This window comes from Stegastes partitus, unplaced genomic scaffold (genome assembly GCF_000690725.1).
Source record: "Stegastes partitus isolate 25-593 unplaced genomic scaffold, Stegastes_partitus-1.0.2 Scaffold1008, whole genome shotgun sequence".
In the NCBI taxonomy this organism is placed as follows: Eukaryota; Metazoa; Chordata; class Actinopteri; family Pomacentridae; genus Stegastes; species Stegastes partitus.
Window position 1 is genome coordinate 140,204 of NW_007578739.1, and position 11,291 is coordinate 151,494.

The 11,291-nt window shown below is 40.9% G+C and overlaps 1 protein-coding gene across 1 annotated transcript in view; it reads right to left on the reverse strand.

Moving 5' to 3' along the window:
* doc2a (double C2-like domains, alpha) overlaps positions 1–11,291 on the reverse strand; it is a 41,423-nt gene continuing 30,132 nt past the window's right edge. The window contains exons 7-10 of the mRNA XM_008294941.1: positions 7,956–8,161; positions 2,140–2,221; positions 1,470–1,566; positions 1–137 (exon numbers count right to left, since the gene is read on the reverse strand). Coding sequence (XP_008293163.1) covers positions 1–137; positions 1,470–1,566; positions 2,140–2,221; positions 7,956–8,161 — 522 coding nt within the window. The remainder of the gene's footprint in view (positions 138–1,469; positions 1,567–2,139; positions 2,222–7,955; positions 8,162–11,291) is intronic.

Genomic DNA, 11,291 nt, shown 5'->3' on the forward strand with positions numbered 1-11,291 from the left:
TTAGTCATGGCTCAGGGTTCGCGGCAGCTCATTGGTCAGGATGTGCCACCGCTCCACCCTGCGGCCCTTGTTCTTCAGGCAGTCCGTCCAGTGGCGGAGGGCATCGCCCTGGGACTGGCAGCTGAGACAGACGCCACCTAAACAACAGGAAGCACAGGAAGAGTTAGACGTCCATTGTTGTCCTACTAAGTACATCTAGGAGTCATGAGCTTTTAGGCGAACCCTCGGATACCCTCATAATTTCTATGCAGATATGTGGAAGTCCATTATCTCTTTGTGTACACCTGTAAGCCCTGATTGTCCTGAAATGGACACATGGGAATTTGTTATTGTCTCTCTATGGGTACCTGTGAGTCTTTACATTCTTTTTAGACACCTGGGAGTTATTTTTGTCTTGGTGGACACCTAGTGGTCAGTATGGTCTTTATGGACGCTGAGGAGTCTTCCTCGTCTTTACGTTGACACCTGGGAATCTTTAGTGTCTTTATGTGGACACCTGAGAGTCATTATTGTCTTTATGTTGACACCTGAGACTTTTATTGTCTTCATGTGGACACCTGGGACTGTTTGTTGTCTTTATATGGACACCTGGGAGTCTTTGTTGTCTTTATGTGGACACCTGGGAGTTTTTGTTGTCTTAGTTTCCCAGCTGAGAGTCAATACAATCTTTATATGGACACCTGGGAGTCATTGTTGTCTTCATATGGACAAATCTGAAGACAAGTTGCTCATGAACCCAAACTAACATCTGTAACAAACAAATGTAGTAACTTATAATCAAAAAAAAGTGAAGCTGTAAGTTTAGAAGTTCGTTTCTTTAAACAATTTAAAAGCATCTGAAAAGTATTTTTCATTTACCAGCAGAAAAATAATTTACAGTGGAAACAAGAAAAAAGTTTTCCCTTTCATTATTGCAGATAAAATGTTAATTCTTCCAAATAAAATGCTTGATAATGTAACTGTTAACATGACTCTGCTAACAAATGATAGAGCTTCAATGCAAAGATGCCTCATGATGTTCTGGGTGCTGATTGGTGTCCTGACAGCTCATCTGAAAAGATTATTTTCTGCTTGAAAACTCCAGCAATCAGCACTGTGTTTCCATATTTAACCAGAACGTGAACATAATGACAGAAAGAGCTAAACTACGGAAATTAGCGCAGGAAAAGAACGAGATCAGAAATACAGATGGTTCGTGTGATAAATATGCAGTAATAACCTCCACAAGCTGAGCAGCTTTGCCGGCACTAATGAGCAGCATGTGTTAGACTCATTAATATTTACAGCGTTTTCTCACAGCTGAAGCAGAGAATGGTCCTGTTAAAAACTTTCTACACCAACACTGACAGACTGACTTCCTGTCAGCCGTAGAACTGATATCCGAGAGTTTTCCCAAAAAGCCTTGAGGCGTTCGTGGACCACAGGGCGTCACTTTTCACTTCATGCTCAGAGTGGAGGAGTGATCTCACCGATGAAGTCATTGGAGCGTCCCAGGTCATAGTCCCACACCGTCACCTCCAGCGTCTTATTGGCCAACTCCGATAGCGAGATCTCATAGAAAAACTCCTGCAGAGCAAACATGATTCAGATTCAAGACGGCGTGAAGGGCTGCAAGGTCCAGCATGAGAAACCTCCTGAACAGCTCAGTGCTGAATTCATTCCCATGCCGACTTTTGATTGTGGCGGGTTTTTATTTGACCAACAGGTTTCTTCTGGTTGGAAATGATGTAAACAAGCAACAGAAGACAGAAAGACACAGTGCTGAAGATGTTAATGGTCATTATTAGCTATTTGAGTCTCCAAAATTACAAATTTTTGTGTCACATTATGTTTATTTTCCATTTTTTGGGTCAAGTTCTGGTTATCGTTTTTTGGTCATTATGCATGACATCTATGAGACCCAGTCTTGATATTTTTCCATCACCAAAAGGGCTTAAATCAAATTTGTTGCAGGAGACGCATGTTCTGGTTATCATGTATGAGGGAGAAACACAAGACATTCCTGAGAGGTTTTTCCTGCAGATCTGGGGGTAAAGTGGCCAGAAGGGACCAAATTTAAATGAAATAATAACTGCAGAGAGCGAGCAGGAGGTTGTTAAAGCTTCGACCGGCTGGGGTGAAGCAGTTGGGGGTTCTCACCTCGTTAAATTCAGGGTTCAGGGTCTTTTTCATCACGGTTGTTTTGTGCTTGGATTTCTTCTGTATGTCGGGCTTCAAGTATCTGAAAAAGAGAGAAAAACTGTTTACTTTTGATTTATGCTACGTGACTGACCATTGAGCTGCTGTGTGGAGCCTGTCAATGCAATTATATATGTACAAAGTGTTTGCTCTTCTCAGTGCTTTAATAATGACTGTTTGATTTTGCTGAAAGTGAAGTTTGAGAGAAATTGACACATTTCAAGGCAGCACTTAAGCAGCATGGCTACCAAAACAACCTGCAGCGAGCCCGGTGGGACCATCATTAGTTTTTAATGATCAGAGATGAACCATCAGATCATATCAGTGACTTGCAAATTCCTATCTTTGTGACTGTGAGGCTGATTATAAATCCATTAATGAGAGAACCACAGTGAGAGGACTGAAGAAGAGTTTAATTACTGCAGCCTGCAGCATACTGCTGCTCTGCAGGACCACTTTCACGCTGCAGTCTGATGAAATCGTGCGAGTCATCAGTAATGAAGCTGTGATTAATAATTAATCGCACCAAGTCAGTTTTACAGTGTGTTACAGCTCAACAACTGTAACAAACCAGGGACGTAACAAACTGTATGGTGACTGAAATATATTGATTTTTATCAAAAGAACAAACCAAAATTTGCATTTAGGGAACAGAACAAACAGAAAACCATGCTGCTGGTGTCTGGAGAATGGCCAGCTCCTGTCAGAGAGAGATCCTGTTGGAGCACAAGAGCAAGAATGACTGAGGGAGGCTTTTATATGCCTGAGCCACCGGCCCAGGTTTGGTTTTATCAGCTGATGACCCTCATTTAGCTTCTGCCACAGAAAACACACGACCCTCCACCAGTCGTGGACTGTCGTTATTATTATTGTTATTGTCTTCACAAGTGCAGCACTTTGAACATCTGTCTTTGTTGGGACCCTAACCTGAACCCGATTCTAACCTGAACCCTAAAACCAGCTCTCTGAATCTCAGTAACTGAGGACTGAATGTAAGGTCTAAAAGTCAACTAACTTTACTCTAGCTTACCCTACCACTTCACCTTCTCCTAACCGGAGCTAAACTTAAGCCAATCTTTAAGTAGCATTAACCTAACTTTAACGTCACCATACCCCATTAAAACTTTAACTTGCTCCTAAACATTCCCTAACCCTTCCCTGACCCAATATAAACCAACCCAACGTTAAAGTAACCTGCCTCTTAGCCTTAGCATAAAGTTCCCCTAACTTATCTTAAACTTTAACCCAACTTTGAAGTAACATTCCTCTCACCTTAACTTGACTTTAGTTTAACTTCATTCTAAATCAACCATACATTACCTACTTTAATTCTTCCTAACCGAACTGGATCCGTAACCCAACCCTAAAATAATCTTGTTCTAGCCTAACCATAATTTAATCTTACCCTGCCTCACCCTCCCATTACCTCAAACTAAGCCCAGCTTAACCTAACCTAACCTTATCGAGACTTGTCTGTGTCCCTGTAAGGACACTGAGTTCCTACAGTGTGAATGTATTAACAGAAGTATCTCCCAACACTTTCAGTAACCTGTGTACAGTGTTGGTACAGGATTCCTTCAAATAACCTGCCTCTAACATTAAATTAACCTTCCCGAACTTAACCGTACCATATTTAGCCTCAGGTTAAAATTCACTTAACTAATTTTAAGCTTTAACCAAACCTTGAAGTAACATTCCTCTAACCTTAATTTGACTTTAACTTTATCCTAATTCAACCGTACATTACTTAACCTTAGTTCTTCCTTACCTAACTGCCTTATTTCTTTAGCCCAACCCTAAAATAACTTGCTCTAGCTTTACCATATTAAATCAAACTAACCGTAGCCTAACCCAACTTTACCTCATCAGGACTTCTCTGTGTCCCTATAAGGACACTGAGTCCTCACAGTGTGTCCTCAGATGTGTGTCGCCACATTGTCACTGATCTGGGTCCAGTGTTGGTATATGACTAACATGAGCTGGAGGCCTGAGCTGTACACGAGCAGCAGCAGAGTCATTGGAGCAGACATAGCTGAGCTGTAATTGGTTCTGACCAATTATTTTAAAGATGACACAAGGAAATGATAAAAGCGAGGTGTGGACTCGCTTGACTGCCTCCTGTTCATCGCTGTCACCCCCCATTTTGGGCTCCTGGTACCCTGCTGTCGGTCTGGGGACGCTGTGCAGGAGATGAAGGAGCTCCGAGCTGCCGGCTGGAATATTAAATCTGTTCATTTCCTCTGAATTGACTCCAAGTGCTGAGCTGCTGTCTCACAGCTGAGGCTGCTGATCCACTGAGGCCAACCCTGCAGACACCAGTCGATATGTCTGACTGCTTTAAAAAGGAATTAATGTTTTAGTTTTAGCTCACAGCCAGTTTGCAATAAAAAGTATCAGAGCAGGGATCTGGTGGCTTGCTGCATTATAGGTCATAAGCTCCGCCCCTTTTATGCTAACAAATGTGACATGAGCCAAACTTTTAAAATTATCTCCAAAAATCCGCCACATCAATATTTTTTGGTTTTCAAAAAATACTTGCTTTGTTTCTAAAGTTTTTCTGAGCACTGTTAAAATATGTGAATATATATATATATATATTCACAGATATGGCGATATGAGTAATAATTTTAGCGGGAGTTGTAATTATTGCATTTCTTTTCCACTGAAATAAATCTAAAAACAATGTGATTGTTTTTATTTTTTTTATCACATTTCCTTACATCTGGGAAATACGTAGACCAAGACGTCACTGTAGCATCAGTGCTTCCTTCACAATCCTATGTTGAGTTTACCGTCATCAAAAAGCTTCTGTTATTGTCAATATGATTATTATTCAGTCATCAAAATAGTGAATCATGACAGCAAAGTTTTGTCTTCGTGAAACTTTCCTTCTAAACGTTTCTTGTGACTGAATAAGTCAAAGTAACATTTGCAGTTTATATTGTAATCAGGCCTGACGTTAATGAGGGTTAGAGTTATTTCTGATGCTTAGGCTGTATGTGTTTGCTTTGTTTAATGTTCTTCTTCATATTTGGAAGCTAGACTGAATAACATGACTTACAGATAGGTTTTATGTAATGATCTCTTTTTGCAGTTATCATATGAAGTATAATCTTTTAAATATACCTGCTGTGGTTGAAATCATGTGGTTTTGACATGAATAACATTTCAGTCACAGCGTGGGAGCTGCAGCACCTTTTGCCAGGTGGAAAACTACATTAAATGAGTTGAATTTGTCCTTTAAAGATCTTTCAACCAGTAAAAAACAAAAAAACAAAACAGCTGTATTGGTATGTATGTCTGACACGGAGCAGGGAAAACAATGCAGAGAAGTGCAAAAGAGTTAAAAGGAGTATCGACCTATTTTAAGCCGATACATTGGCTGAAGTGCTGCAGTGACACAGCCTGCTGATATTCTGGAGGCGGCAGTCGCTTCTAAAACCGTTGAATCTCTGTTCGACCTCTCAGCTGTCAGTCGCCTCCTTGTTCTGGCTCCGGCTCAGTTTGTATTCTGACAGCGTGCAGCATTAATATAAAACCTGTCGTCCTCTTCAAAGCAAGTGTCCCTCGAGAGCCGGAGGAAACAAAAGCAAGGAGAAGCCTTAAATCCCCAACTGCGGCCCCTGGTGTTTCCTCCGGACGAGACGCTGTCTTCTGTTTTTTTATTTCATTATCCTCCCTGCCTGCAGACAGATGGGTTTTTTTCCTCAACAAAAAACGGCATCATTGATTAGAACGGCTAATAAGATGGCAGAACTCCAGCTTTTAATTGTCTCGGTGTGGTGGAAATGTGAGATTCAGTCCTCAGTGAGGTCTGCAGGAGGTTCGACGAGTTATTGTGAACAGTTACAGTTATAAAGGTCACATCTGAACACATGAGATTACATGTTGATGGTTTATTACATACATTCAGCTTTTTTTTCTTCAGGGTTAGCTCATCTCTGAGCTTGTCTGTTTTGAGCTTGTACCCAAAATCTAATAAATACATTTCTATTTCATTGAATTTTTCACTAAAGCATTCTTCACTGTTCAGTTAATGTGTTTCAAATTTCAGGTAAACTGGAAAGGAGCAAAATTAACAATAAAACAATATCTTTGTAGATACACAGAAATACATGAAATCGGGAAACTGTTTACAATTTACTTGTCAGAAAAAAAAAAAAAATAAAATGTTTCCAGTGTTTATCTGTAAACATTTTATGTTTTATTTTTTCTGGCATTTTTCATTTTATTCTTATTTTTTAACTTTTAAAGTTTAGTTCTATACAACAAAAACAAGGAACCAGAAAGTGAATGTTGAAGTTGTGCAACTCTCGTTTTAGTTTGTTTGTGTTTGTTTGTGTTTAACTTTGGGTTTTCGGTCCTACGACGGTGGTTCACTTCTTCCCAGGTACATCACCATGGTAACTGATGCTGAACCTCCACAGCAGGTTTGATGTTCAAGGATGTTTTTATTTTTGTTCTTCACTTTGTTCAAAAACAGTTTCACACCTACTAGCAGCTGGAACACTAAAGCTGTCTTACACAATGACAATATCACAGTGAATGTGAGATTATTGAACTCATTGCCATGAAAACTGTTTTATTTTTGTTACTCAATTCTTTTCTAATTTGTCTTTTTTGTGAGCAGCATAAAGGGACGACATCTGTCATTTCTTTATACAATGTTGTGCTTTTATATTGATAATTTAGTAACATTTTGAATAAGAAACAAACATGAAGCCGTTTAAACATACAGAAATATAAACCTGTCCATGTTTTTGATTGGTCATCTGTTGCTAAGTGCCTCTTTAATGTGAACACGCTCATATCCCAGTTCAGAAACTCTGGTTGATTTAATGAGTTGATAACCAACTTGTCCAGACTGTGACTGTTTGGTTCAGTGAAGGCAGATAATGAAAATATATCCTGGATATGTTGAACCTGCTTTGTGCTTTCATTCCTCAGATCTCAGCACAAAGCTAAAGTTAGGTTAGTCAGGATAGTTTAGTCAGGTTAGATTATGTTAGTTGAGCTTAGATTGGGTTAGGTAAGTAAAGTTAGGTTAGTCGGGTTAAGTTAGTCAGGTTAGGCTCATCAGATGAGGTTGGTCAGGTCAGGTCAGGTTAGTCAAGTTAGATTAGCCTGGTTAGGTTAGACAGGCTAAGTTAGTCAGGTTAGTTTAGTCTGGTTAGGCTAGTTTGTTTATGTATTGTTAGTCTGGTTACTGTAACACAGTTAGGTTAATCACATTAGTTTATAAAAAAAAAAGCGAAATGTCATTGTTATTGCGATTTACAACAAAACTGATCAATTTCGTTACCATGACTAATAAGTCAAGTTAGGGTGGTCTGGTTTGGCTGGTCAGGTTAGGTTAGTGGGCTGCAAGGTGGAGAGGTGGAAAGCACTGTCGCCTCACAGCTAGAAGGTCGCCAGTTTGCATCCCGGTGAGGACACCCGGGATCTTTCTGTGTGGAGTTTGCATGTTCTCCCCGTGCAGCGTGGGTTCTCTCCAGGTTCTCCGGCTTCCTCCCACAGTCCAAAAACATGTTGAGGTTAATTGGTGATTCTAAATTGTCCGTAGGTGTGAATGTGAGTGTGCTTGGTTGTCTGTCTCTAAGTGTAGCCCTGTGATAGACTGGTGACCTGTCCAGGGTGTCCTCTGCCTTCACCCTGGGATAGACTCCAGCCCCCCATGACCCTAGTGAGGATTAAGCGGTGTATAGATGATGGATGAATGGAGGTCAGTGCAGGACTGAACTGAACAGTTTATTATGACAGTGTGTCTGAGCTCTTACATTTTGACGTACGGGTCGGAGAACCCGTTGACGTCCATGGCTGCCAGGTGGGCGCAGCGCTTCACACCGACACAAAGACCGCCACTGCGACGGCCTTCACTTCCTGCTTCAACGTCTTCGTCCTCCGAGCTGAGAGGAGGCAGAAACTGCAGCGAGAGAAGAAGACGACCTCTTTCCTCCAGACTGTGCAGCTGCTCGTTCTCCCACTGAGGACAAGAACACAGCAGGAGGTTAGGTTAGACCGGTTAGTCAAATTAGCCTGGTTAGGTTAGTCAGGTTAGGTTGGTCTAGTTCAGTCTTTCTAGGTAAAGTTGGAATTGTAGCCTGTAAAAAAAACAAAAAATGAAGATAAAATCAGCCTCAGTCACATTTATAAACCTGTTGTGACACTTGTAAAATCTAGAGATGTTTATTTTCCCTTGAGGACGAATCTCAGTGACTCTAATCCTGAATTTTCATGTAGCACAACAAAGACGTCACAGTGTTCACATATCAACATCTCTAAAGCTAATCAGGACTAATGTGGTTATGTGTAATGTGAACATAGCCAACATCAGAGAATGACCACATTTAAGCCCCCCAGAGGATGATCCCGGTCTGATGTGGAGGTGTAATACTTGACGTATGTCAGCATTAGGAGATGAGTATTTTATGACCTTACGCCATAAAAGTTGACTTCTATTGAAAAGTTATGGTGCTAGTCTTTATTATAGTGACTAAATTAACCATAAAGTTTTAAATATATTCCGATCACACAGCAGAGAAATGTCCGGTGTTTAATGTCTGATCCTACATGTCCGTTCTGTTTTGATATTTCGTTCCTCTGGCGAGACACGGTGGCCTTTGGTATTCCAGCTGCTTTGTTGTTTTCGCTTCGAACTGAAAAGTTTTCAGATCAGCTCCCACAGGTGAGGACGCTCGTGGACATCAAACCCACATTTAGCAGATTAAACACAAATGAATCGCACTGATTCTGTTCCTCTGTGTGTGTGTGGACGCTCATCCCGTCTGAATATTCTGCTGTTTGATGTCACGGTCTCTCCCTGTGGGTCAGACTGAACTTTCAGCTTTTCTGCTTCAAGGATTTATCTGTTTCGATGAACTGCATTGGTTTGAATCCTCTTACAGTGTTAGTAAATGAGATGTTGCACCGCTGTTTCGGATTGACAGCAAAAGATTTAAGTGTGAGCAAAGACTAGAGAGTAACATTCAACATCTGTGTGGAGTTGAGGTGGAAATGCACTGTAAAAAAAAAACAGCTGGGGCACCAAACAACACTAAAAATAACGTCCCTATACTTTGATTTTACGCCGTGCCTTTAAAATCCTTCCAGGGCCTACTGCTGAGAAACATCCACACATCATGATGCTGCCACCACCATGCTTCAAAGTGTGTGTGTGCAGATGTATGAACAGTGTCTTCCATCTCAGCTGCTGAAGCTTGTAAGTCCTTCAGAGGACTCATAGGAGTCTCGGTGGCCTCCATCACTCATCTCTCTCTTGCTCTCTGCAGATTTACAGATTTTGTGCATGTTCAGAATCATTTTATAAATAAATTTTCCTCTGTTGTCACTAATTGTGTCTAATTTTAAAAGTATATTTAGGTAACCTGAGAAGGTAGACCGGAGAAGGAAAAAAAAAAAAAAACACAGAGCCATGAGTTTGTTGTCATTGCTCTTTGTTTCTTTAGACAGGAGTGGAACAGCAACCTGAGAGATGGTGGCGTTGGTGTTTGATAGTCACAAACATTCAGGAAAGAACTATGCATCACCAAAGGTTTGGACTGTTTTAGTATCAGACAATGTTGTTTTCACTTTAGTGTTGATCGTTCTTCCTTTATAGCATAGTTGTTGATTTTCTGTTCATGTTTTAACGACTCTTTTTGTCTTCGAAGCCACATTCTCTGAGACATGCTGGTCCTATAGTCCTAAATGTAATCAACAAATCTATTCAGTATGAAACTTGAATTTGTGACATTATGATACACTTTAACTGTTTATACTGTTTATTTTTTTTATGTTAAAACATTTTAATTTTCTCTTTTAAAAATATATAAAAACCTAAATGTCCGGCATGGGGATTCACAGTATTTTTTTGTGATATTAATTAGATTTTCATGTACTTTAAAAACACCAACGAAATCTGTAGAATTATGATTCTTTGTTTTCACAGTGTGCCTGAACCTGCCAGCTGAAGCTAAAAGCGTTACATCGACTTTTAGCTTCATCTGAAAACAGAACAGCAGTTAGTGGGAGTTAAATCCCACTGAGTGCGCACATAATCCCGTTTTCTGCTGATAAACTGTAAATTTAATATCATCCGCAAAAAGTTCCCACAAAGCTGAGACGAGAAGGTCAAACAGGCGCCGCATCCACGCTGACAGCGTTCATTAAAACTCATCACCGCAGGCCTTCGATCTGATCTCACCCAGCGGAGGGTGAGACGATCGATGGATAAATCCTCCATCTTTGTCTCGCCCACTCATTGCTGAGGATTCCTCCATCACCTCCACCCATTACAGACCCGCACCTCCATCACACCACGACCTTTTACTGCAACTCCAGAAACACAAAAGCTTTGTTTTGAACTTGAGTAAAAGGGCAAAAGTGTGATTCCAGTCATTTGTATGAAGCGCTTCATACGGTTTCAGCTCAGCCCGGTGAGCTCGCTTCCCTCCAAAAAATGAAATAAATAAAACCGCGGCTAAGAAAAGAAAAAAGGTCAGAAAATGAGCAGATCGATGGGTTTTAGCGCAAGTCAGCAGCAGCTCAGCTTCTCTCCCGCTCGCCTCCAATTGGTGCTTTGTAGATGAACTGAGCGCCGAATTAGATTTCAGCTCAGCCTCTCTGGCTGAAAATGAAGATCTGCTGCACTCCAGAGATGGAGGAGGAGGTCATGTCCAGGTGAGCAGCTGACGGACAGCCGGGACTCAGAGTTTTTCGATCAGAGTGAGACATCTGTCCAGTCTCGTCTTTGACTGAGCTGCAGAGGTCGTCCAGATGTTCTGACAGCTGGATTCATAGCAAGTTGAAATTGGCTGTTTGACGTGTGCAGTCAAAACCTCACAACCCTCAATTTCCCCAAATCTGACCAAGAAGGAAATAATTTAAAGATTAAAACAATAAATGTAACTGAAATCTTCATTTTTTACAGCCTAAGAACATTTTATTTATTGATTTTATGATTAAATGGTAGAAAAAAGGTCCAAAAAAAATTTCTGAAATGGCAGCTGGAGGGGCGTGTCCTGATGTTTGATTGACAGTAACTGGAGGGGCGTGTCCTGGTGTTTGATTGACAGCAGCTGGAGGGGCGTGTCCTGGTGTTTGATTGACAGCAG